This window comes from Psammomys obesus, unplaced genomic scaffold (genome assembly GCF_907164565.1).
Source record: "Psammomys obesus unplaced genomic scaffold, mPsaObe1.curated_primary_1811, whole genome shotgun sequence".
Taxonomy (NCBI): domain Eukaryota; kingdom Metazoa; phylum Chordata; class Mammalia; order Rodentia; family Muridae; genus Psammomys; species Psammomys obesus.
Genome location: NW_026585504.1, coordinates 8,753,573 through 8,779,571, shown reverse-complemented (window position 1 = coordinate 8,779,571; position 25,999 = coordinate 8,753,573). Strand labels below are relative to the sequence as shown.

At 44.0% G+C, this 25,999-nt stretch overlaps 1 protein-coding gene across 2 annotated transcripts; it reads right to left on the bottom strand.

Annotated features, from left to right (window-relative positions):
* Nucleotides 1–8,441: 8,441 nt before the first annotated feature.
* Nucleotides 8,442–24,371, bottom strand: Znf892 (zinc finger protein 892). 2 transcript variants are annotated; one of them, XM_055616904.1, is made up of 5 exons: nucleotides 24,356–24,371; nucleotides 23,464–23,595; nucleotides 21,504–21,605; nucleotides 20,137–20,216; nucleotides 8,442–15,846 (listed from the first exon to the last, which is right to left on the bottom strand). In XM_055616904.1, the coding sequence occupies exon 5, from the start codon at nucleotides 15,821–15,823 to the stop codon at nucleotides 14,582–14,584; it is 1,242 nt and encodes a 413-aa protein (XP_055472879.1). In that variant the 5' UTR covers nucleotides 15,824–15,846; nucleotides 20,137–20,216; nucleotides 21,504–21,605; nucleotides 23,464–23,595; nucleotides 24,356–24,371; the 3' UTR covers nucleotides 8,442–14,581. The 2 variants fall into 2 exon arrangements, with proteins under 2 accessions (XP_055472879.1, XP_055472807.1); XM_055616832.1 differs by having other exon boundaries at nucleotides 24,220–24,365.
* Between the last annotated feature and the right edge of the window lie 1,628 nt (nucleotides 24,372–25,999).

Sequence of the window (25,999 nt, the reverse complement as noted above, 5' to 3'; positions counted from 1 at the left end):
CTCCAGTCCCGTACATCAGTTTTGTTGGTTCTTTATTTCCTTTTAAAGGCTCATGTGTCATGAAAAAAAAAAAATTATATTTGCATGCTTTCTTGCTACTATCTTACCTTCTGCTAATCTAATTCTCCAAACAACAGGAGAGAAACCTGTGCCTTCCCTCCATGCGCTAGCATCAGCCACCGGCCCTGACCCCAGGGAAACATACACCTGGATAGGGCCTGGTGTTGAAGCCTCCCCCAGACTCCTGGGCTCTTGGTGGGAGGCCTTCTAAGTTTCTTCACAGGCTGGCCAACCTCCCAGTCCTCCGGTAGTAGCTACACTGAGACTGTCCGTGTCCTGACTATACCCCAGTCCCCCAAGCCTCTTCTCTGCAAGTACTCGCTGTCCCCTGACCTGAACGTCCTCCCACAGTTTTCCACCAGCTAAACCTCTAACTGCATCATCTGGACGGGGGCTGCAGGGTTCTGGAATACCTATTTGCTTGGGCGCACCCTCCTTCTCATGAGGTAATTGTGTTCCAGTCCATACTTCCACTTGAAGGTGTCTCTCATTAAAAAAACAAAAACAAAACAGAGAATCCTTTTAAAAATGTTTTATTAGCTTATAAGTTATAATGGGTTTCATTGTGATAATTTTCACACATGCATATAATGTTTTGTTTATCATATTCTCTCTCCGTCTCTCTCTCTCTCTCTCTCTCTCTCACACACACACACACACAGTTATATTCCCTCCACACACACACACGCACTGATTCTTTCCTCTTTCCCTAGGTCCTCCTCTGTTTTCACCTCTTGTTTTGGTTTTTGTTAAGCAATGAGTTTCACTAGAGTTGCTCACAGGAGCATGGGTGAGAGGCTCGTCGCAGGAGCGTGGGCAGCTTATCAGTGGCTACACCACCGAAGAGGGTGTTTCTCTGAGCAGTGAGTTAGTCTCTGGAAGTGCTCAGAGCAGGTTGGGCACGACCTCTTGGAGGGTACGCGCAATGGTTAGCTTTTGTTCCTGTCACACAGATAAACCAACTTTGTAAAGATAAAAAGGTTGTTTCGCTCACCCTTTTGGGGGCTTCAGTCTGTGGTCCCTTGACCACGTTGCCTTTTAGCCTGGGGTGAGGTAGCACATATCGTTGGGGAAGTGACAGAGGAACCAGCTCACCTTGTGGGAGCCAGGAAGTGAAGAAAGAGGGGAAGAGGGGCCAGGATCACAATATTTCCCTTGAGGATGTGACCCTTCAAGTTGAGGCTCCACTTCCTGTTTCTAGGCCTCATATCCTGAAGGTTCCACCACCGGCAGCACCTTGGGCTGGGAACTGAGCCTTAAACACATCGGCCTTTCTATGGTGGATGTTCAAGGTCCAGACTGTAAGGGCACATTTCCTGGTGCAGGGTCTCAGGCTCCACCTTCCCACCAAGCTAGAGGGAGCTTCTTCCAAGTGTCTCCTGAGAGGTCCCATTTCCTCAGCGACTTGACTCCCCTTCCCATCCCCAGAGCCCTTCCCAAGATCCCAAGAGCTCGTTCTTCCCATCTGACAGGCAGGGGAGCTTAGAATTTGGCCACTTCACACTCTAGGCTGGCTCTGCCTCGCAGCCACTCGTTCCCTAGGTGTGTCCGTGGAAACACATTAACAGAGCTGAAATGGTGGGAAATGGCTGGAGAAGGGCTGGCTACTGGCCCCACCGTGCCCAGAAAGAGAAATTTTGGGGGCACGAAACAGCAGCTTGCAGGTGTCACCTAGAAACAGCCTGCTTTGAGCTGCGTGTGGAGTACAGTTAAGGTGTGTGTGTGTATGCAAGAGAGAGAATGTGTGTGAGTGTGTGTGTGTGCGTGTTTACAAAGCTAAACCAAAGAGCTATAATTTGGAGTCCCTTTAAGAGCCCCTGGACAAAGTGAGGGTTGAGTGGGGGGAGAGCCAAAAGCCAAGAATGTGACTGGAAGCCGTCTCCTGGGAAAGGGCATCTTTCAGAAACAATTAGTCTGTCAGGGAACAGGACATCCCACATAATGAGGCAAGTGAGGATTAGAGAGCTAAAAATAATTCCAGGTTCCTTTTGCCAAGAATCAGCCGGCCATTCCAAGCACACACCTTCCTTTACCCATGATGTAGCCACCCCGGGCTGAGAGCCCCAGGGAACAAGGGGGTGCCTGCAGCTCCCATCCCTTAAGAGCAAACTATGAGCAGCCTGCGGCGACAGCTGTTCACAGGATCAAGGTGCAAAGCTGTGGCTGTGCCAAGACTGCACACGAGAGAGTCACGTTCCGTTCTTAGGGCTTGTTTAATTTTTTTTCCCATTTGGAGATTATAATATAATAACACCATTTCTCTCTCTCTTCCCTCTCCTCCTTCCAAAGCCTCCTTGCCATCTTTCAAATTCGTGGCCTCTTTTTCACTAATTGTTATTGCATGCGTACATGTATGTATGTATGTCTATGAGCACACACACACACACCTATAGCCTGCTCAGTCTGTATAGTTACTCGTATGCACATTTTCAGGGTTGACCATTTGGTATTGGATAACCAATTGGTGCGCTCTTGCCTGGGGAGGATCACTCCCACTCTCAGCGTTCCTTAATTGCCTACAATTTTTTGAGCAGGATTGAGGCCTCTTGGTCTTTTCCCCCATCCACCTTGGAATGTCTAGTGTTGCCCTTCGTCAGCCTGTGTTCAGTCAGTCACGTTGGTGACACTTTGAAGGGTCTCGCCGTGCTCTGGCCGGCTGTGAAGGTCTGGCTTGCCTCTCAGCACGTACCTGGGCGGCACCAACACGGAGGACTGCTGAACCGGGGACCTTCTCAGGAGGTTTTAAGGAACACAAAACGTGGAGACATCAAGTCCATATCATTTTGTTTCCCCAGGCAGTAAGCCAGGAGCGCCTCAGATCTGTGGCCCCATCAGTTGTGGTGAAGCTGTCCTGCCAGTGGCATGAGACACAGAGAGCCCCTGGCTGCCTGTTTCTCTGTCTCAAAACTGAGAGGTCGACAGTCCCGATATCTTAAAGCTGTCAAGTATGTCCAGCAGCCTCAGCTGAGCATGGGAGGTGGCATGCGTTCAACAAGGGCCAGCGGTTACCCACGGAGACCAGGGCCCCTCAACACAGCTGAGAGGTGCCGTGCCTTTGGGGGGGGGGCATGCAGCTTTGTTTTCAATTTATCTACTCTTTCACAAGTCCTTTTAAAAATAATTATTTATATATCTGATGGGGCATGCTGCATCACACACATGAAAGTAAAGGGGACTTTCGGGAGCTGGCTCTCTCCTACCGTGTGGGTTCTGGGAACTCACATGGCAAGGCTTGGAGAAAAGCACCTTTACCTGCCGAGCTGGTTCACCAGTCCTCCAACTTGTGATCCTCCTGCCTCCACCTTGTCAGGATACCCTACTGTGAGCCACCACAACTGCCTTTCATAATCAATCTCCCTCTTCCTCTCCTCACCTCGCAGACACACTGTGTTTTGCTCATAGTCCTTCCCTGTCATCCCGTCTTCTCCTCCCTCCTCCTAACTAACCCCTCTCTCTTCCTCCCAGCAAGCACCTTCTTACTTTGTTGTCTTTGGTGTGCCTGACTGCATTTAATTAGTGTTGGTCCATGAGCACGGCTGGTGTGGGCCATTTTCTTGAGGAAGGGTAATCTTATTAGTGACTATACCATGAAGGAACATGTCTTCCCATCTCCTAGCAACCATTAACTGTTTGCAGCTCCTCTGGGAGGTCCAGGGCTTCGTGAGTCCTTCCCTCATTCGCAACGGAAGGCTGGTGAACCAGTCTTGTGGGCGTTGCCATCACGGCTTTGGAAACTGACTTTGGAAACACACGGCTACTCCAGGCAAGTACTCCAGCAGACACAGCTAGACTGTTTCTAACTTTTTTTTAAATGAGTCAGAGGCTCACTCTATTGCCCACGTTGGCATTGGACTATTTCTGTAGGCCAGTCTGGCCTTGATCTGTGCTTCTCCAGCCTTCGCGTCCTAAGCACTGAGGTTACAGACAAACGCCATCATACTTGGCTGCAGATGGGATGCCCCCTTGGTTTTCCAAGCCCTTCCCCAGGGGTCTGTGCTGCCCATATGCCACTGCAGTATTTGTGACCTCCGCTATTGTTCAGTCCTTGGGTTCCTGTATCGGAGCCACAGATGTGACCTAGACAAACAGATAAGCTGAGACTGGTGGATTAGATAGGCAGTTGAGGTGACTAATGTGATCTACTCAAAAAGTGACTGATGGTGACAGTGAAAACAGCCCTGCTTAGCTGCACAGAGAGAGGCAAGTGTCTCCTTGGAGCTGCCTCAGGAGTCTGACTGGCTGGTTGACACTGCCCCCTAGTGGCGATTATGAGAACGACACGGAAATTCTTAGGCACAGGAATCCAAAGCTCAGCTGGGGGAGCACCCTCGGCGCCCATTAGCGTTCAGGCAGCCCCAGGAACCCCAAAGTTAAACCAATCTTAGGCCTTTACTAGATCATTGGCATTTTCCATATTCTTTTTTTTTTTTTGAAACAGAGCTCCATTTTAGCACAGGGTTGCTTCCACGTCTCAATCCTGCCTCAGCATCCTGAGTGTGGTGATAGCAGGGGCTCACCACCCGTAACCTGCGGCTTCTTCTTTTCTTTTGGAAGCAACTTGGAAAGCTTGCTATGCCTGCCACAGAGAGTCCTTCCCTAAGAAGCAAAGACCTTTCCGCCTTCTGTTATTATCCATCACTCTGGCCTCCTTTCAAGGGTCCCGTGAAAGGAGTCAAGATAGCATTGTGCTTTGGGTTCTGGCTCCTTCCGCTCGGCAGGATGTTTGTGAAATTCATTTGTGAATCAACAGCTCCTTCTTTTATTGTTGACTAATGGTCCATTGCATGAACATACTGTAATTCGCTTTCAATGGTCCAACTGCCGATGGACCTTTGGACCGTTTCCAGTCTGGGCTGCTGTAATGGTGAGCTAGCGGCACGCTTGCAGAAATCCTTCTGTGAATGTGTGCTCATCTCTCTTGGGCATACGCCCACACGTCAATGTGGGATTGAATTCATGTTGTCAGACTTGGTGGTAGGTACTTCTATCCACTGGCTCTCCATCATTATTATTATTATTAATTTTTTTGTAACTGAATGGTGGGAGATAATATCCCTGTACAAACATAATGGGTCTCTATCTGTGTGCCATCGGAAACTATCCAATGGAAGATCCCAGAGATAGTCAGCTCATATGCTTCAGTTGTGCAATGGTCCGAGTGGTGTGTTGAACTGCCATGCCCTTCAGCTCCATCCTCCGGAGGGGGAACAGGAATCACCTCTTTGTCCAGTCTATCCACACGGTGTACCCTCCTCCTCCTCAGTTAGCCATCATGGTTATTATGATTGGCTGCCGGAGCATCACAGTGCTTGCATTTAGGGAACCCTTGTTTCTACTCAGTAATGGCTCTTGGGAACAAGACCAGTGACTCACATGTGTCAAAGACAGGCTACAAGTATAAAGTATGTAAGATGTGGAACTACATGAGGCTTCATGTTCCACTGGGAACATCATGGAACACATCCTGATAGATAAATACAGCTGTATCTGAGAACATCAAGCCTATGTCTACCAAGCTCCCACAGAATAAAATGGAATAAAAATTAAAATTTTAAAACAGACAAAACACTCAGTTTATGTAGCTCTAGGGCAGAGTGCATGCTTAGCTTCCGAGAGGCTCTAAGCTCTATCCCATCAACCGCTGCCAACACTGCACATATCCTGTTTTCAAACGTTTTTATTGTTTATGGTTTTCTGTGTCTATGTATATCCGAGTATGGATATGCACATGGATTCAGTGCAGAGGCCAGAAGAGGACGTCACATTCCTGGATCTGGACTTAGAGGTGGTTGTGAACAACCCATGTGACTGCTGGGCACCAAACCAGTGTCCCCTGCAAAAGCAGCATGTTCTCTTAACCGTGACTAACTCTCTAGCCCCGCTGACGGGGGGTGCACGGAAGGGGTGGAGGGAAGGGACATGGGAAGAGTAGGAGGAAGGAATGGGAAGAGGGGTAATGAGGTAATTAAGTTTTATTTGTAAAAATTTTAAAATGAAAATGCAGGGGTGGAGAGATGGCTCAACAGTGAAGAGCACTGGCTGCCTTTCCAGAGAACCGGGGTTTGAGTCCTAGCACCCTCGTGGCCGCTAATGACTGCCTGTGACTAAAGTTCTAGAGGATCTGACACCCTCTTCTGGCATCCATGGGCCCTGTACACACATGGGGCCCAGACATACATGCAGGTTAAACAGCCACACACCTAAAGCAAAAATAACATCTCAAAAAAAGTTTTATGTGACTATAAAAAAAAATGTTTTTTAAAGTATGTGTTTATGTGGACATCAAAGGACAAATTTTGGGAGCCCAATCTCTCCTTCCAACTGGTTGATGCAGGGGTTTTCTTACTGTTGCTGTTACATGGCTTACTGCAGTTCAGTTGGCTTGTGGGCTTCTGTCGGATACTCCTGTCTCCATTTCCCACTAGGAATGCTGGGGTTACAGCTGTGTACCTCTTTTTGACATAGAAACTAGCCGACCTAGTTACCTTTCAAATTACTGTCCACAGTGACCCATTTCAGTCAGGCCCTGCCCCCCAATCTCTACCCCTCCTTTCAATCCATTTAACTGCAAACCCATCAGCCTTCCCATGAGCCAATCACTTCCCCAAGGTCTGACCTCTGAACATTGCATAAAGTCTTCAACACATGGGCTTTTTGGAAGTACACTTAAGACTCTTAATTATAGCAGGCTGAACGAGACAACAAGAGGCAAAGCGAATACATGCAATATGGGTCATTACTGATTGGAAACAGGACAGGGGAACTGCAAATGCTATTTCGGGGAAACTATGGATAAGGAAATGCTCTGCAACAGAGTATTTTGATTTCGTGGGTTGAGTTAAGAAGTTATGGTTAGACATGGAGATACAGTCAAATGTATGGGAATAAGAAAACACCACAGAGATGGCACAGAAATTAAAAATGGAACGGGATGACCCAGCAATCCCACTTTCTGGCATTGCTAAGTGTCTGCCCAAACTGCTGTGGTAAAGGACTGCTCCCTCGACCCTGACACTATCTGGAGGTGGTGGAGCCTTGAAGAAATGTTGTAGAGTGGGAGATCTTCTGGCCAGTGAGGTGTGCTCTTGAAAGGGTGACAGGGACCCCGGCCCCTTCTCCTTCCTCTTCCATTCCTTGCCCTGAAGTGAACTGACTTCCTCCGACACATGCGCCCATCAAACTGTGCTCCCTCACAATGGGACTTCCCAGGCTGGTTTTAATCACTAACACTGTGAGTCAGACCCACTTTCTTTTTTATCACCATAGCACAGCAACCCGTATGCCTAAAAGAATGGAAACAAGATCTCAGATGAATCCATATCTCCGTATTCACAGCACTATTAGTCAGATAATAGAGATAAAAGCAAATTAAATGTCTGATGATTAATGGGTAAGGACAAAGAAGCATATATAGCCAAAGGAATATTATTCAGCTTTAAAACGGAAATCTGGGAACAAATGAGACAGCCCAGTGGGTAATAAAGGAAGAAATGAAGGAGGAACGGAGGAGAGGAAGGCAAGGAGGGAGGGGCTGGAGAAGCTGGCTACAGCACAGTTACAGTGATGGGTGAAACAAGCATTAGCTTTTCAAGCTTGTTGAACAAGTGAATGAGTTTTATTGTATGTAAAGTAAATATTGGTAATGTTGATTTTCCAGAAACCCAAAAAATTAATTTTAAAGGCCTAGTAAAATTGACAAACTTGATTCTGTGAACAGAATCAAGAGAAAGACTATAAAGAAGCAATCTCAACAAGAAAAGGACACAATTACAAACCAGAGGTGAAATGGAAAATAAAAAATAAAATGAACTCAAATGACAAAAAAAAAAGTTTAAGAAAAACTTACAAAAATTTAAGAAAAAGAAATAATGCTAACCCTTAAAGCTAATCAACAAATCTACAAACACATCAATCCCAATTTAGGAGGGGAACACAGACATTCAAAGAATACAAACTCTTCTGGAGATGAGGAGTCATGGCCTTGGGTAAATCCCAGGAATGCTTGGGTTCTTTAGCATAAAACAAAACCAACACAGTTTGTCACATTAGTAATGACCAGCTTGGGACTGGACAGATGGCTCAGCAGCTACGAGTGTGTATTGCTCCTGCAGAGGACCTGAGTTCAGCTCTTGGCACCCACTTGTACAACTCAACAGCTGCCTGTAATTTCAGCTCCAAGAGACCTTATGTGTCTGATCTCTGTGAGCACTCACAGGCACACACACACAATCACATAAATATTTTTAAAATGAAAATTATGCTTATTACTATACATATATACACACATATATATACATATATATGTATATATATACATATATATGTATAAATAACTGCTTAAGAAAAGTTAGTTTTAAAAGAAGATACAAAGAATCTCTCCATTATATTGACAGTCATTTTTATTGAGCTACATACACCATCACAAAGAATACAGAATGGACATGTCATATAAATGACTGTATCAACAATAGCTAATAATTATATAGCACTTGGTAGTTTACAAATCACTTTTACACCCACTCTCTACCTAGTTCTAGCCATTACAAAGTAGGCATGACTTTTAAAAAAAATACTTATATAAATATTTCAAACATGAAGTGACTTGTCTCAAATATCAATTATCTTCTTAATTTCGTTGGTTCTCTATAATATCAAATTCAAATGAACTGATAGCCATATATAAGTAATACATAATTGGGAAAAATAAATCCAATTGAAAAACGTAAATTCAATTTGCCAATGGTTCCTAGGCATTTTGGGAGTAAAGGTACAAATAAAAATATGTGTAGTGTACAAATAATGTAAACCACAGTTTACATTCACAATTGTAGCTATCTTTCCTTCTCAAGTTTGCAACGCACAAATTAAACACTGCTGCTTCAACTGAAAAAAGTATAGTTCCCCCAGAGCTAGAGGGAGCAGCGTGTAGTTCCCGCATAGGAGCCTATCTGCGGGGACCAGGGACCATTCCAGTTCCAGCTGGTTATTCCTCACTGCCATCTGTATGCCAGAGACCTGTGGGCTGTGCTCCACAGGGCTCCACCTGCTGTGTCAGTGCCCAGGGCAAGGATGGCGAGGAAAAGCAGCAGCTGTTTTCCCTAAGAGTTCAAGTCCACTGAAAAGCTGGATAAAACAAACATAAGAAGGCTCTAACAGGCAGAGACAGACGAAATGGACAAGGACCTAAACACCTGAGGGATCCTACAGCAGAATTTCTTGGTTTTTTTTTTTTTTTGTTTGTTTTTTGTTTTTTTGCCTTGTATCACAAACTGCTTTTTGGGGAAGCTGGCAACTCCTCCCACCCCCCAAAAAATGCAGAGTTGGAGAGAAAGAGAGAAGAGGGGGAGGTTGATTTTTAAAAGCCCAAGAAAAGTCTACTTACTCTTCCTAGAAAATGGGTCAGGAAAGAAGCAAACCAGCAGGACAGAAAACTTTTAGACAATAATGCCCAGTTTTAGCACAAGAAGAAATGCAGCCCTTTTCCTACCTGCAAGGGCTAGCTGGGGAGCCTCTCCACTCTCCACCCAACCCTGTGGGGGGGGGGTGTCGGAGATCAAGGGGCCAGCTTTTGAAACCCTACCTCAGCCCCCTCCTCACCAATGCCAGTGGAAGACATATGAAGGGATGAGGCTTCCAAAACCACCCAGAGACAAGACATCCCTTGCCCAGCCTTACTGGCAGCAGAGAGGCTTAGTCAGGATTTGACCCACAGTAATGAGGTCATCTCATCCTACCCTAATACTGGTAGGCACGACATTCGTAGATTTCCTAGACAGGGTGGCATGAATGGGGAGCTACAAACCCTCCCCTGCTCTAGCAGAATTGTTGTCCCCTACCATGGTGCCAGTAGAGAACAAGGCAACATGGATACCTCAACCCTTTCTCCAGCAGAGGGATGTCAGGGCAGGCCTGCCAAGGCTCAAGAGTTAAGTAGAATATTGACTCTTGTAATACACAAAATATCCAGATTTCAGCATAAAACCACTCTCACTCCAAGACCAAGAAAATCTTAACCTGAATGAAAAGGTAATTCACAGATGTCCAACACACTAATGTGGCATAGATGTTACAACTGCCTGGCAAGACTCTAGGGGGCACGCACATGTGGGAGAGAGGAAAAACTGGCTATGGACTTGAGGACAGAACAAAAGAAAATATCTAATATGACCAACAGATAAAATGACAAGAGATTGAATTGTATCGATCTGTCCCCCACCCCATCAATTCATTATGTGGAAACTCTATCCTTGTATTAGTCGGGGTTCTTTAGAGGAACAGAACTTACAGAATCTCTCTCTGTCTCCCTCTCTTTCATATGATTTCTTAAAGTGGCTTACAGGCTGTGGTCCAGCCATCCCAATATTAGATGTCTACCACCAGAAAGTCCAAGAATCCAGGAGTTTTCCCATCCATGAGGTGGGATGTCACAGCTGGTCTTCATTATATTCTGAAATCCCAAAGATTTGGGATTTGGGAATATAATTTGGGATATAAAGCCAGTGAAGGAACCAAAGAAACAAAACAAACAAACAAAAAACTTGCTGGCAAGAGTGCAAGTAGGAAAAGAGCCAGCTTCCTTCTTTCATTTCCTTTATACAGGCTGCCACCAGGTGTCATCCAGATTAAAAGTGGATCTTCCCATATCAAAGATCCTGATTAGAAGAGCGTTTTCCCCACTTCAAAGGAGTTAATTAACAAAAAGCCCTCACAAGTGCCCAGCCATTTAGGCATTAGGTAAACCCAGATATAGTCAAGTTGACAACCAAGAAAAGCTATTGCAAGCCTCCAATGTGACTGTATCTGAAGACGGGCTTTTAAGAGGCAATTACAGCTAAAAGAGGTCATGGAGTAAGGTCTTAGTCAACTGGGCTGCTGGCCTTATAAAAGCAAGGGACAGGTCTCTCTCCCTACGTACAGGGGTAAGGTCATGTGAAGATCATCTTCAAAGGGAGAGTGCTCTCACCAGATACTGAACTTTGCTGGACCTTGATTTTGAACTTCTAGCCTCCAGAACTGTGAAAATTTTTTTTTTAATTTTTAATTTTTACTTTTTTACATTTGAGCAACACAATCCGTAGTATTTTGTTATGGCATCCTGAGGAAGGATCCTGGTACCAAAAAAAGAAAAAAAAAAAGTGATGCTGCTATAGCAAACATTAAACATGTCAAAGCACCTTTGCAACAGGAGAGTGGGTAGAGGCCAGGAGGGTTACACAGAGAATGTGAAGAGGTACACAGAGAATGTAAAGGCTACTCTGGTGAGGACTTGGATGGCAACGAGGAACATGCTCTTGGAACCTTGACCTTTTTGTAGTGTTAAATTTGTCTGATGCACACGCTAGTGTTTTGTGGAAGAAGCTGAGAGTGATGACACTGGCTATTTAGCAGCAATTTCTAAATAAAGTACTAAAACTGAAGAGTACAGTCTCACTGCTTATAGTTAAGATGGGAGATGGGAGAGATGAACTAACGCTGGGATGTTAATCAAGAAGGAATGAGAATCCAAAGTATGGGGAAATTCTACTCATGTGGGCAAAACTGAGTTTGTTAGGGAGAGAACGCCAGTGCTCTGTCCGAACAGTCATTTGATAAGATAATGGGTATAGCATATGGGCTAATACAAGGATGACGATAGCTCGTAGGCAAAGTCAACCAGTTCATCTTGGCTTCAACAGGCGGGATGGCACTAAACTTAAATCTGACAGGTAAGCCTGCCCGGCAGAGCCCTGGGGATGGGGCTGTCTGGAAGAGCCATGGAAGAAGGACTGTCACACCAACAGGTCCATAGGCTGTGAAGCAACCATAAGGGGCTATTCTCGTATCTTACAATCTAGTTTAATTTGCTAGGTTTTGAACTTGCTTTGCATCCATCACCCATTCCTTCATTGACATTTCTATCCCTCAGTGTTGGCATACATGTCCTACCATATTTTAGAAATACACAACTCAGTTCCGCAGATTAGGATGCATAATCAAACATCTCAGTCATATCTGATTCAGGTGACAGACCAAACTCTGGACTTTATAGCTGGGGCTGGAGTTTCCGACTTTGGGAGCTGCTGGAGCAGAGTGAATGGATGTCATGCATGGATATAAATTTGGCGGAGAGCGGCAGGAGTAGCATGACAAAAAAATTGATTGTGTCTCCTTAAAACACATGTACTGGGGGCTGGAGAGATGGCTCAGAGGCTAAGAGCACTGGCTGCTCTTCCAGAGGTCCTGAGTTCAAGCCCCAGCAACCACATGGTGGCTCACAACCATCTATAATGTGATCTGGTGCCCTCTTCTGGCCTGCATGTATACATGCAGATAGAACATTGTACACGTAATAAATAAATAAATCTTAAAAAAAAAATCATGTATACTGAAGGCCTGGATCCTAGTGTAAACTGTGTTTGGAAACAGGACTTTACGGATGTAATTAAGGCTAAGTGAGGTTATAAGAGTAGGGTACTAGTCCAACGGGACTCATGGACTCATCATATAACAGGAGAGGTATCTCTCTTACCCTGCACACACACTGCACACACACCAGCAAAAGTCTGTGAGAAGACACATCAAGAAGACAGCCATACATCATCAAGATGATATAAAAGTACATACCTATAATACCAGCATGTGGGGAGGGGACGCATGAGGACGAGGAATTCAAGAACATCTTCAGCTACATAGAGTACTTGAAGCCAGCTTGGACTATATGCTATGTAAGATCCTTAGAAAACCAAAAAGGAAAAGCAGATGTCTGTGAGTCAAAAACAGAAGCCTAGCAGGAAATGGAGTCAGAGCACTCCTCAACCTCCAGAACTCTGGGAGACTCTTTTCTTACGTCATCTTAACAAAGAGATTTTGTTTCAGCAGATCAAGAAGACTAATACAAAAAAAAAAATTTGACTTAAAAAATTAACAGATGGGTGTGGCCTTTAGTCCCAGCACTTGGGAGGCAGAGGCAGTCAGATCTCTATGAGTTTAAGGCCAGCCTGGTGGGCAGAGTTCTAGGATAGCCAGAGCTATACAGAGAAACCCTGTCTCAGAAAAACAAACCAAATCAAACCAACCAACCTATCAAACGAACAAACAAACTAATTAACTAACAATTATACTATCCAAATCCAGAAATGGAGAACAGGTAGGGTAGTGGGCTAAAAATGTGTTTTGAAGAACTGGTATCAGGCTGAAGATTCCTCAGATTTGACAATGGATATAAACCTATAGATTGAAGCAGCTCAACGACTACAAAACAGAAATCCACTCAGAGAAATCCACACCACGATACAGCACAGTGAAACCGGAACAATGTTTCCAATACTAGCCTTCACAGTTCCAACTAAAGTGTCGACAGTCACCTGCCCCTACTTCAAGAGCATAACGGAGAATGGCAAGCTTCTCAGTCAAGGCTCTCACTTGACTGTGCAAATCTACAAGTAAATTTTCTTTCTTTCTTTCTTTCTTTCTTTTTTTTTTTAAAGATTTTGTTTATTTTATGTACGAGTGCTCTAACTGCATATACACCTGGTTGCGAGGAGAGGGAATCCCAGGAGTGGGAATATAGACAGTTGTGAGCCACCATGTGGGTGCTGGGAATTGAACTCAGGACCTCTGGAAGAGCAGCCAGTGCCCTTACCAGCTGAGCCATCTCTCCAGCAACCCCTCCCCGCCTTTTAAAAAAAATTATTTATTAATCAATTAAATTTTCTATGGCATAAAAAAAACAATTCAAGTATAAACTACTTACAACTTAGATAAATCTTTATAAATAAATATTTTCAGTAACTCAGTTTAGAACACACTGAACATATCAAAGGTCTCTTTTGTAAACTAACTAAGCTGTAAGTCTTCAGCCTTGGGATTAAAGTGATTCCTAGCACATATCTTAAAAAGCAAGATATAAAGACAAAAAAGTGCAGAAGCTGGTCCCCATGACAATATTCCTCCGCTTCAGGGCAAAGCTGCCCTCCTTCACATGAGGTTTGCAATACATCAGTTGTCAAGTCTACTATTTTTTTTTTTTTTCTGGTTTTCAACACTGAGTTACTGCATCCAAGACTTCCTGGATTCACCCCTCAACTGTTTTCCCTGTCCTTTTCATGTATTTCTTTTTGTGTTCTTGGACTTAAGGCTGAAGGACAACTGTTCTACCTTTCTTGATCCTGGGCAAACTCACTGTGAATTCTCAATGTTTTATTTCTATTCCTAAAACGACCACTTATTTCCTTAGAATGTATCTCCTCAGCATTCAGAGACTATATACCACAAGTAAGACAACTTCTTTCCACAATGCTATAGACTATTCTCTCAAGAATTTGGCAGTGCACACACACGTTAGAATGCTGGAAGAGAATTTCTTTTTAGTGACTTTTGTTCGGTAATTATTTTAAAAATATAAAACCTCCTTTCTCAGCCTAAGTGAGTTGTGTCCCACATCAGCAGTTATCTCAGTAAAGATAATAGTCTTAAATTTGTTTGTAGCCCTCATGACATAAGGCAAATCCTCAAAAACAAAACAAAACCCCTTGGAATACACTCATCCAGTATGGATTCTCTTTTGTTGGCCAAAGACTGAACGCTCATTATAGGTTTGTCCATATACTTTGTTTTTCCCTCCAGCATGAATTTTCTGATGTTGAGAAAGAGATGAAGTCTGGCTAAAAGCCTTTCCACATTCTTTACACGTATAGGGTTTTTCTCCAGTGTGGGTTTTCTGGTGTTTTGTAAGGGATGAGCTCTGGCTGAAAGCCTTTTCACAGTCCTTACATTTGTAGGGCTTCTCCCCAGTGTGTGTTCTCTGATGACGAATAAGAGCTGAGCGGTCGCTGAAGGCTTTGGCACAGTCACTACATTTATAGGGTTTCTCCCCAGTGTGTGTTCTCTGATGCTGAGTCAGGGCTGAACAGTAGCCAAAGGCCTTCCCACATTCATTACACTCATAAGGCCTCTCTCCAGTATGAGTTCTCTGGTGCTGAAGAAGGCCTGAGCAATCACTAAAAGCCCTGCCACATTCATTACATTTGTACGGTTTCTCTCCAGTGTGAATGACCTGATGCTGGGTGAGGAACGTGCTTTGGCTGAAGGCTTTCCCACATTCATTACATTCATAAGGTTTCACTCCAGTGTGAATTCGCTGGTGCTGGGTGAGGTATGAGCTCTGATTAAAGGCCTTCCCGCATTCGTTGCACTCATAGGGTTTCTCTCCAGTGTGAATTACGTGATGCCGAATAAGGGCAGATCGGTGACTGAAGGCCTTCCCACATTCATGACACTCATAGGGCTTCTCTCCAGTATGAATTCTCTGGTGTAGAGTAAGATGTATGCTCTGGCTAAATGCTTTACCACATTCATTACATTCATAGGGCTTTTCTCCTGTGTGAATTCTCTGATGCAAGACAAAAGCTGAGTAGTAACTGAAGGCTTTCTCACACTCATTGCATTTCCAAGGTTTCTTTCCTGTACAAGTTTTCTCTTGTTTAATCATATCTGAATTTTTAAAATTCTTACGTGAACCACAGTCACGAAGTTTCTCTCCTTGATGTTTAACAAGTAATGACTTCTGACTAAAGTTCCTTCTAATTTCATCACACCGGTAACTTCTCTCTGCAGAAAGTCTCTTCTGAGGGACCAGCTCTCGTATTGGGTGTTTCTCACAGTTTTCCTGCTGATTTTCTAAGGAGTTTTCACAGTCTCTGGATCTTTCCTCTGGAAAGCTCTCCAGTAACATTCCAGGAGATGATGCCTCTTCAGAAAAGTGCTTCTCTGGAGTTAGCTTCATGCTTTCTGGTATTGTCTTCCACTCTGAAAAAACAAACAAACAAACAAATAAAAAACAAATTACACACACAGAGAAAAATAACCTCTATACTAGAGAAATAATAAAACAAATAAAAATGCAGAAATCATATAAAACTTCAAAGTCTCAAAGAGTCTTGCACTATTAAGAGGACATGAAAAAAATGATTGAGAAAAGATGCTGCAAAGAGGGAAGGAGCAAGCAGCCAGGCAACAGTGCATTTGGTAGGAAATGATGAACAGTAACAGAACAAAGCCAAGCTGTGGTGACTTGAGGAATGGACAAGACAAAAGCAGGGTCTGTAGGACACAAGGATAGGACCAGAAAAAAGTGCCTCTAGAGACTTACATTGTACTCACAGAGATTATAACTGCACACCTCAACAGAAAGCATCTTTAATCTCCCTTCTTGCTATAATCTTTTCCCAGGCTCTTATGTCCCATGACTGAAAACTAATCTCTTACACACACACACACACACACACACACACACACACACACACAGAGAGAGAGAGAGAGAGAGAGAGAGAGAGAAAGGGAGGATGGGAGGGAGGGAGTTTGCTACTGTTTTAAAATAAGACACAAATTCTAGAAGCTAGTATTCAATGTTGTATGGATCTACCAATTCAAATTATTATACAGCTGAGTAGTTAGAAAATACATGACAGCCAAGCATGGTGACACACGCCTTTAATCCCAGCACTTGGGAAGCAAAGACAGGGGTCAGGAAATCTCTGTGAGTTCTGGGCCAGCCTGGTCTATAGAGCAAGTTCTAGGACAGCCAGGGCTACACCAAGACATCCTGTCTCAACAAACAAATAAACAAACAACAAAATATCTGATTGCTTACTACTATTCCCAACCAGAAAAAAAAAATACATAGAACAAAATAGAATCACTTTTTTTTTTTTTTTTTTTAATAGACTACTCTGTGAGTGCCCTTGAAATCACAGAGATGTGTCTGCTTCTGCCTCCCTGAGTGCTGGGATTACAGGCACGCGACACTGAGCCTGGCTTAGAATCACATTTTCTAAAAGAGGAAGAGCAACGTGTACACACAAGGTCATAGTTCCATTTGCTCAGATTAGTTCCTGGTGTGTCAAGGTACCTGGATCAACATCCTGATACGCTGATAGAGTTCAAGGGGAAAGTTTCATTGCTAAAAATGTCTAAAATCCTTCCAGGTGTCCAAGGTGTTATCACTTGGATAGAGTTTGAATGTGGCCCCAAAGGTTCATGTGCTAACGTGAACCAGTGCAACAGTGTTGGGGTGGTAGAACCTTTAAGAAGTGAGGATTAAGAATATGTGTTAGATCAAGAGGCCAATACTCTTGGAAGGGTGTTGGAGGCGTGAATTAATTCTTGCAAGAACGGGCTGTTATAAAATCAGACTACCCTATGTACTCGGTCCCTTCTGCACATGACCATTTCCCTTTTTGTTTCTCTGCCAAACGGTCATGTAGTCAAGGAAGCTCTTAACAGCCCCATTAAGATGTGACACAAAGGTCTTCATTTTCCAGAGAGCTCTAAGTAATTTCTTTTCTTACAAAGTACTTGTTCTTGAACATATATGGCACAGCCATATTCACTGGAAGTGTAGAGTCATGAAGCCAGCACAGTTGTTTGACACGGTTCCGCCAAAGCTGAATGGATGGCTACAATCACTGTCCTTTTTACCTAATAACTGTTGAGTTTTGGTCTCTGTGTGTTTGCACTATTGGGGACTTTCTGTATTATGGTTCCATTTATGTCTTTTCATGAGAAAAATTATGCCTGAGTCTTTTTAGGAAAATCCTAAAATTAACTTTATCTGGGCACTATTTGGTCATCTTCCTTATGCCCTGGAGATCATTAAGCACAGATAAGGACACAGCCAGATGAGGCCATTACTTTGGGAATTTTTTACCTGCCTCCAAGCTAATTTGAACAGTATAATGGCTCAGGGTAAACACAGACTATTGACAACCCCCAACTGGCTAGGAGAATAGGTTATAGATTCAAGGGCTCTTTTTATTCTATTCTTAGAGCTCTTGAGAAATACAGACGTCATCTAGGGTACACTTCTAAAGGAATAAAACTCAGTAAATAAAAATAGACTATTCCTACTTTATACAGTAGATGATGAGACATATAGTAAAAGAAGTAAGGTGTTAGTATTTGCTATTCATAAAAAGATCAGTTTAGATATTTTCTGTTTGGCTGGAGTGTTTTCAAAGAGCAAACAGCAAACACTACCAGGTAAAATGCAGGCTGTCATATATTAAATGTATTTGCTTTGGAGGAGACATTGTTAAGGTTCTTTTAATTAGAGTTATAGGGCTAATAATAATAATAAAATCTGTTCTGTTTGTATTTTCTAATTGCAGCTGAACTTGTAACCCTGGACATGTAATAAAAATATCAAACACATACTCTGTACCACTTAGGCAATCATTAGTCTGTCTTTGTTCTATAATACTTGTATAAATAAAGAAGCACTTGATTGCTAGTTAATCAGAGCCACAGAACAGAACTGGCCTGGCTGCTGGAGTCAGAGCCACAGAAGCGGCCTGATTGCCAGACAGTTAGCTGCAAGATCCCCCTGACCATCTCGCTTGGCTCACTCCCTCCCTTTGCCATTGGCTCCTTATCTCCTCTGTGGGCTGCCCTGTCAGCAAAGATGCCCACTCTCCTCTTTGTGCTGGGAAAGGCCCCCAGGGAAGGCCCCTGGCACATATCAACATAAGACAACTAATACAGATGCTATGTAGTATCCAGCCATGTCTCAAAATATTATAAATTGCATGCCACATTCACCAAAGTGCCTAGAATTTTAAAGGACAAACAGGTAGAAAAATACCAAAAGCACATGGATGTCCATCTAAGTGAAATGAAGAATTGAAGATCTAAGTATCTGTAGAGAACGCATGATGAGTGGAGGATACTAGGAGACACTCCTGCTTTCTGTTAAGGATTCAAGAGAAGTCAAAAAGCTTGGGCATGTAGACTATGAAGATCTCAGAAGAAGGTAGAGAAAGGTAGTTGGGAAGAGTTAGCAACTCACTGAAGAAACTTGCAAAACAATGCTTCTTCAATTACACAAGGATTAAGACCAAAGAAATATAATATGGTGGCAATCTACCACAATAATTCATTTTGACAGAAGTAACATGACATCATTTTAAAAATACCATAGTTAATCAATAACATACATTGGCTTAGCATATAGGAAGGTACTGTTCTGAACATTTTCTTAAACTATTCTATTTGATCCTCACCACAATGACTTAAGAGCTTATAGTTTTATAGCTGGGAAACTTGACTCACAAAAGAGATAACTCACTTTTCAAAGGTCAATGAAATGCTGAGTGGCTAAGACCAGCTTTGAACCCAGAAGACTGGTTTCAAATCTATACCCTGAACCACTATGCAATGCTGCTTCTGTCTGAACAGGAAAAATACAGAAGTCAATCATTTATTAGTGGGCTATTATGCTGCAAATGTAAAATAGCATGGAAAAATGTACGGGGCAGTGGTTCCTGTGCTCACCGGTAAGTACTAGCGAAACCGGGAATGCTAAACATACAGGGTTGTCTCCCCAAAGGGCAAGGTGTACAGACTGTTCCCTTAGCCCCCAGAAGGCTGAGGGCAGAGGTGGTTAACCATATGGTGGCCTTTGCACTATCTGTGTGCCCGGGACCACATCAGAGCCTCTCCTAGACCCTTCTCAGGAGCTTGTTTTCCTTAGTCAATCTATAGAACCCGTCTTTATGGAAGATGTCACAAGTACTCTACAAAGAGTTTTCATGTAGTCATATCTTATGCTTTATTGTACACATAGGAGTGAGCTAATTACCACCAAATTTTTTTTTTCCACCAAATTGTGTTGTGTTTAAGTATGTCTAAACAGTTTGGGGTCAGAATCTTGAAGTGTGAACCAACAAACAAATCTCGAAGTTTGAACAAATAAACCTGGTACTTCATTGTGTTGACCTGGACTGCCTTCTTATCTCTCACAGACTGACACTCTGCTGACCGCGGAGTTTGCGGAGACCCTCACAAAGCAAGTTACCAAAAACATTTAAATATTCATCAATTTCCGTGTCATTTGATTTGAAAGAGTAGAATGTTTACCCATCCCGATCAAATTCTGGCTTTGTACCCAGTCATCTTCACAAGGCTAGAGAGCAGCACAGAGGAGAGCAGGTCTCCAGGTGGGCATCTCCATGGGTGGAGGCAGCCTGGATAGGCAGTCTACAAGCGCTTACACAACCATCTATGTGGGTTATAGCCCCATCGTCCCCCAGGGTCACTCACCTGGACTGGCTGCTTTTGAGACATTCCTCTGTTGTTCTTCCCCACACTCCGACTCACATCAGGTTTGGCAATTAGAAGCCCTATTCACAAGGGGAAAAAAAATGGGAGTCTGGTAAAGAGTGCACTGATGGCTTCCTGGTCTTAAGGGAAGATTCGGGGGATGGGGAAAGAGAGTAGAAAGGGAGAGGAAGGAGGGGTCAGTTCTGTATTTCTCCAACAGTGCTCAGAAATAAGTCAGAAAAGTTGATATGAGGTTTGCATTAGTTAGGGTCACTATTGCTGTGATGAAACACCATGACCCAAAGCGACTTGGGAAGAAAAGTCGTTTATTTTATTTTTTCCCAAGGCAGGGTTTCTCTGTGTCACCCTGGCTATCCTGGAACTCACTCTGTAGATCAGGCTGGCCTCAAACTCAGAGATCCACCTGCCTCTGCCTCCCAAATGCTAGGATTAAACCTAGCAAAAAGGTTTCTTTGGCTTACATTTCCACATCATTGTTCATCATTGAAGAAGTCAAGACAGGAACTCAAACAAGACAGGAACCTGGATGCAGGAGCGAATGAAGAGGCTATGGATGGGTGTGGCTTATTGCATTATTGCTCAGGGCTTGCTTATCCTGCTTTCTTACAGAACCAGGACCACCAGCCCAGGGATGGCATCACCCACAATGGGCTGGGCCCTCCCCAGTACTCACTAATTAAGAAAATGCCTCGGGGGCCTCGAGAAATGGCTCACTGGCTAAGAGCACATGCTGCTCTTCCTGAGGACCTGAGTTCGATTCCCAGTACCCACATCAGGTGGCTGACAACTGTCTGTAACCCCAGCTCTAGGGGGAATCTGACTCTTCTGTGGGTACTTGCATTCAGGTGCACATACCCTCCCATACACAAAATTAAGAATAATAGACATTAAAGAAAAAGAAAAGAAAAGGTTCCCTCCTTTCAGATAACTCCAGCTTGTGTCTAGTTTACATAAATTAGCCAGCACAGGGTTTATTTGAGTTCAGAACAATTAAATCACTTGTTTTTTTTTTTTTTTTATCTCACTATAAAAATAAATACCTATTCTCTGAAGAACTGTTCTCATTAGAACTTTGCCTTGATATCCTTGACTAAGGAATAGAGAAGGATACTTAGGTTGATTATAATAAAGATGTCCATTCCTAATTATAGGAGTCATGGAACTAACCAGAAACCAAAAGCAGGAACTATGTCAGGCCTTACAAAGATTAAGAATCTTTGGAACTATGGGCCTTAGAGCTCCTGGGACCCCAGAAAGTGAGGCACTAAGCCAGGTTAACTCACAGGGAGAGGGGACCTGAGGGGACCTGAGGAGACCTGAGGAGACCTGAGGGGCACCATCCTTACCCAGCAAAACCAGATTCCCGGGCTTCCTAGGCACATCTCCCCGGGTTGGGTTGGGCTTTCCCCATGGGTGAGAGCCTCAGCCATTATTCAGATCAGCAATCCCTGAAAAGCCAAACACACCAATGTTTACCAAAGGCCTCCTGTGGGATACCTGCCAGAAAAAACAAACTGACAGTATAGGAGGATGACGGGAAGAGTAGACTAAATGACTGACAGCCCTTTTAACACTAAGATCCTTTGGCATACTTGTGCCCCACAGACTTGTTCTTTGTTGTTTTGCGTCAGAATCCATGCTACCTGCAGACAGCACATGAAAATGCAGAACCCGAAGGTGACAAGTTTCTAGTTTATATGTTATTGAATTATAGAACTGCGGAATTGTTTACTATATGTTCAGGGAAAGAGACAAAAAGTAGCACAGTTTCTTTGGTTCTTTAAAACACAGGAGGTTGAGGGTCTGCCTCAATTATGAAATCAGTTGACTGCTCTCTGATCACTCGCCCCTGATAATGCAGCCTTGCCAGGCCACAGACAAAGAAGATCCAAGCAGTCCTGATGAGACTTAACAAGCTATGGGTAGATGGCAATAATGGAGAACTCTCCCTTTCAGTGGACTGGAGGAAGGTGATGAGGGGAAGCGGGAGGGAGGGTGGGACTGGAGGAGTTGAGAGAGGGGGCATCAATCGGAATATATAATGAATGAATTGTGAAGAAAAAAAAATTTAAATATAGAAAACAAAACAGCAAAACAAAACATAGGGGGTTCACAAAAGAGAAAGTGCCTTTTCTCTTTAGTTTTCCTTTCCAGTCCATTGTTTATGTTTATGTTTATTGTTTATGTCCATTGTTTATGCTAACAGTGAACATGTTTGCTGCATGTGCCACAGAATACGGGTTTTCCCAAACTCAAATTATCATGCAGCTCCCCAAATGCTCTTGTCATTTTTCACAAAGCACTGATAACAGGCCCTGGTCCTCCATTGACTCTGGTTTCTGTGCTCCTTCTTCTAAACTCCCCATTGGTGGCTACCATTCAGCTGTTGGAACTGTGTCACGTTGCCTCTTGCCGCTTGATGCATGCTGCTTCCTATTCCTGAATGCCTTCTCCCTGCTCTATGCTCCCATTTATTTGACCATTACTAGCCTCTAAACCTCTCTGTCTCCAGCCCTCTGAACTGGTGTTTCACCCCATCCACCATCATCAGCAACTATATGCCTGGTTTTGTATTTCCAGAAGTGGGTATGATATGGCTAAGCTGTGCCATCTTTACACAAGGACTGCCTGTCTTCAAGGGTCTACAAAAGTACTTTGACTAATTTCTTTCCAATTGTTTGTGGCATGTTTCATCTCGTTGGGCCTCTGAAAACCTTTGTGTCCTATGTGGCTTACAATGTGAGTAAAGATCCAGGAGAGATTTTTTCCTGTGGCTGGCTGGATTGACCTCTCCAATCACTTATGGATACCCCCCCCCTAAGTTGTTCTCTCTTGGAATATCCCTGTATTCTATTTTCCAACTACCAAGTACCCTCTTTTTCAAACCAAGGTTTTTATCTTAAACCCTTTTCAAATAGGCTAGTTGATGAACAGTCTTCCAGGGTCATTAATAACTCACCAGGGACAATGCATTTAAAGTACATATTTATAAATGTACTCCTTCATGCTGTCTATTTTATATATCTATAGTCTCCTGCTTCAGCAAACACTGTGAGATGGGGTGTGTGGCTGTCAGTACTTTCTATTTCACAAGGCCACTTCGAGTAGCTGGAACATGTGCAGTTAAGTGATGGCCAAGAAGCAATACTGGGAAGGAAAGTTCTGTCTAGGTGAGGAACATTTCCTGTAAGGTTCACCATTCATTGCTTCTCAGGATGACCCCAGTGGTCTAGGAAATGGGGCAGAGCAAGTTTGAGAACAGAAGAAAACATATCCATGCTAAGAAAGGAAGAAATATCGACTTACCTGAGTCCCAGGAGTCAAGAACACATCGGTTATGCCATTTTCTTTTGGTTTTCCAGCACTGGGAAGGTCTGAGTCCTCAGAAAGTCAGTCTGGAGCCATCACAGTTGGTCCAGCTGCCAGCCACTAGCTTGCCTAAAAGTTAACACAGGGGAAAAGCTATCACATCCCAGATACAAGATAGCCAATATGAATTTCTACCTCAGGCTCCTCTTTGTGCACCTTTGCACTCACACTATGGTAGAATTCTCCTGAACCTGAGTACATCATACAAGTACATACTTCTTTTTCATCTGCTTAGTCAAAATAATAAAGATCTGTGAGTAGATCCGTGTCTCAACTAATAATTCATCTCCGTTGTACTCCCGGCTCAAGGGATGCATGAAGACAAATTTGTTTTATTCTTTTTGACCACTGGCTTTTCACATGCAATACCTTCTTTCTCAGAACAAAGATGAGTTTTATGAAAAAACACCTAAGGCCGTTAAAAACCAAAAGCAATTAAAATCCCAAACCCAAACAAACAGGATTCTGAATAAAACCCGAGACTTCAAATCCCTGCTTTTCCTATCTTCCAAAATGGGTTATTCTCTTTCCTTATGGGGTTCCCACAGGGACAAAAGCAAGTCGATATCAGAAGCCAACCTGTCAAAGCGGTGAGTTTTAGGGGGGCTGCCTGTCACTGTGCTCTCAGAACCCCAATATGGGACCCAGAATAAGGAAGCCACGGGCTCCGTCGCTTCAGTAAGAGCGCCTCACCTTGGATCCGGGCTCCACAGAGACTGACTCACTGCCCGCGCCCCGCCACCCGCCAGGGAAGGGCGTGAGGGCTCCGGTCGGGTGCACCTAGAGGGGAGGCGCTCCGCAAACTCGGAGGGACCTGGCATCAGCTCACCGTGCTAAGCCGCCATCTCACCGGCAATAAAGGTACCTTGATCTTTGGGCGGAGCCGCGCCAGCTGGCTGCTCAACTGAACTACAACTCCCAGAATCCTGTGCACCTAGCACCTCGGCCCCTCCCGGCGCTTCCCAGAGGAGCTCCGGGCGCCTTCTTCTACTCCAGCGCTTAGAGGATGGAGCTGAACGATGTCGCAAATGTGAGAGGTTTATTAGGGAAGGGGAACACAGAAGCAGCTTCTGGGGGAAGTGGCGGGGAGAAGAAAAAGGGCAGAGCAAATTGGCCTTCTATAAGGTGACTCTGCGCATGTGCGGGAGGTAGACGCGTGCTCTGGGGCTGTCTTAAAGCTGTTGCCTCTCCGGACGTGTTCGGGAACCAACACGTGGTTCCTGGCGACTGAAGAAGGTGTTGCGCTGGTGATGATGTGCTTTGCTATTGTCAAGTCCATGGGGCTGATGGCGGAGCTGCCTGATTACTAATACTTAGTGCACCAAACCTCAGGCGGTGGGATCTTCGCCCCGGGTGACTGTATACCGAGATCGCGCGCCTTTACCCATGCAGGCTTTTCGTTTTTCATAAGAGGAAATGCCTGGTTGCTTTCCCGGCTTGTTTGCCTGAACTAAGCTTTCAATATCATTTGTTTGTTTGGAGCTATGGTCCAAAGTGCCTATGGCGGCCAGAAGACAACTTGATAGAGTAGCTTGTCCCTTCATATATGAGTCCAGCTTGGTGGCAGGCATTTCTACCCACGGTGCCGTGTCCCAGCCTCCACTTTCATTAAACTTGTAACTGGGGGCTGGCTTGTAACAACTAACACTTGGCTGTGAAATGACTAAGGTAAGGCCATCTTGTCCTGACTTAATTTTGTGTCGGCCTAGACACTTCTCAACCCCAACCCCACCAGCCACATTCACCTTGGCGACGTTTTGGGGACTGCCGTGAACATGGGCCAGACGTATTTTGTAATGGCTGAAGATACTGTAGAGCTCTTCAGTACCTAGAAAGCAGATATTACTAGACCACATGGATTCCCTCTGTAATGTAACACCCTCCTACCCCAGCCCTGATGTAGTTGTGGTTGTCTTTAAAAGACACCGTACCCCTGAGCTTGGACACCAAGAGTCTTGAGAGGCACAAGCTTGCTTACTCTTGGACTGGCTATTAATAAAAGGACTCAAAACTTTTAATTGGCTTACTTAGCGTGGTTGTAAATAACTAGCTCCTTTTGATCATTTCAGTTGCCCATTTGAAGAGAGATGGTTGTGTGTATTGGGGGTGGGAGGGTTTATTTGGAAAACTGACAAAACAAGGAAAGTGGAAGCTGTGGCCAACAAAGATCGTCTTATCAGGGGATTGTAAGCCTTGTATATGGAGCTTTATGTTCAGAGGCAGGTAAGAGGCACCAAGGTAGCGGTACATTTGGGGTGGTCTACTTCTCCACCCCGCAAAATAGTGACTACTAAAATGAAATCAAAGCAAATGGAGCCAGAGAGGGTTTATTTAGCTCATCTCACTGACAGGCCCAGTGTAATTGAGATAGAGATTTACCTTGGTTGATGTGAAGTAATTAAAGGTGCTTGTGTCAGGCTGCTCTGAGTAAGGAAATGTGGATTTTCAGCCCACAAATTACCTCAACTGAGAA

Excerpts from the sequence above, each read along its gene's own strand:
- Znf892 (XM_055616904.1), bottom strand. The coding sequence starts at position 15,823 with ATGAAGCTAACTCCAGAGAAGCACTTTTCTGAAGAGGCATCATCTCCT.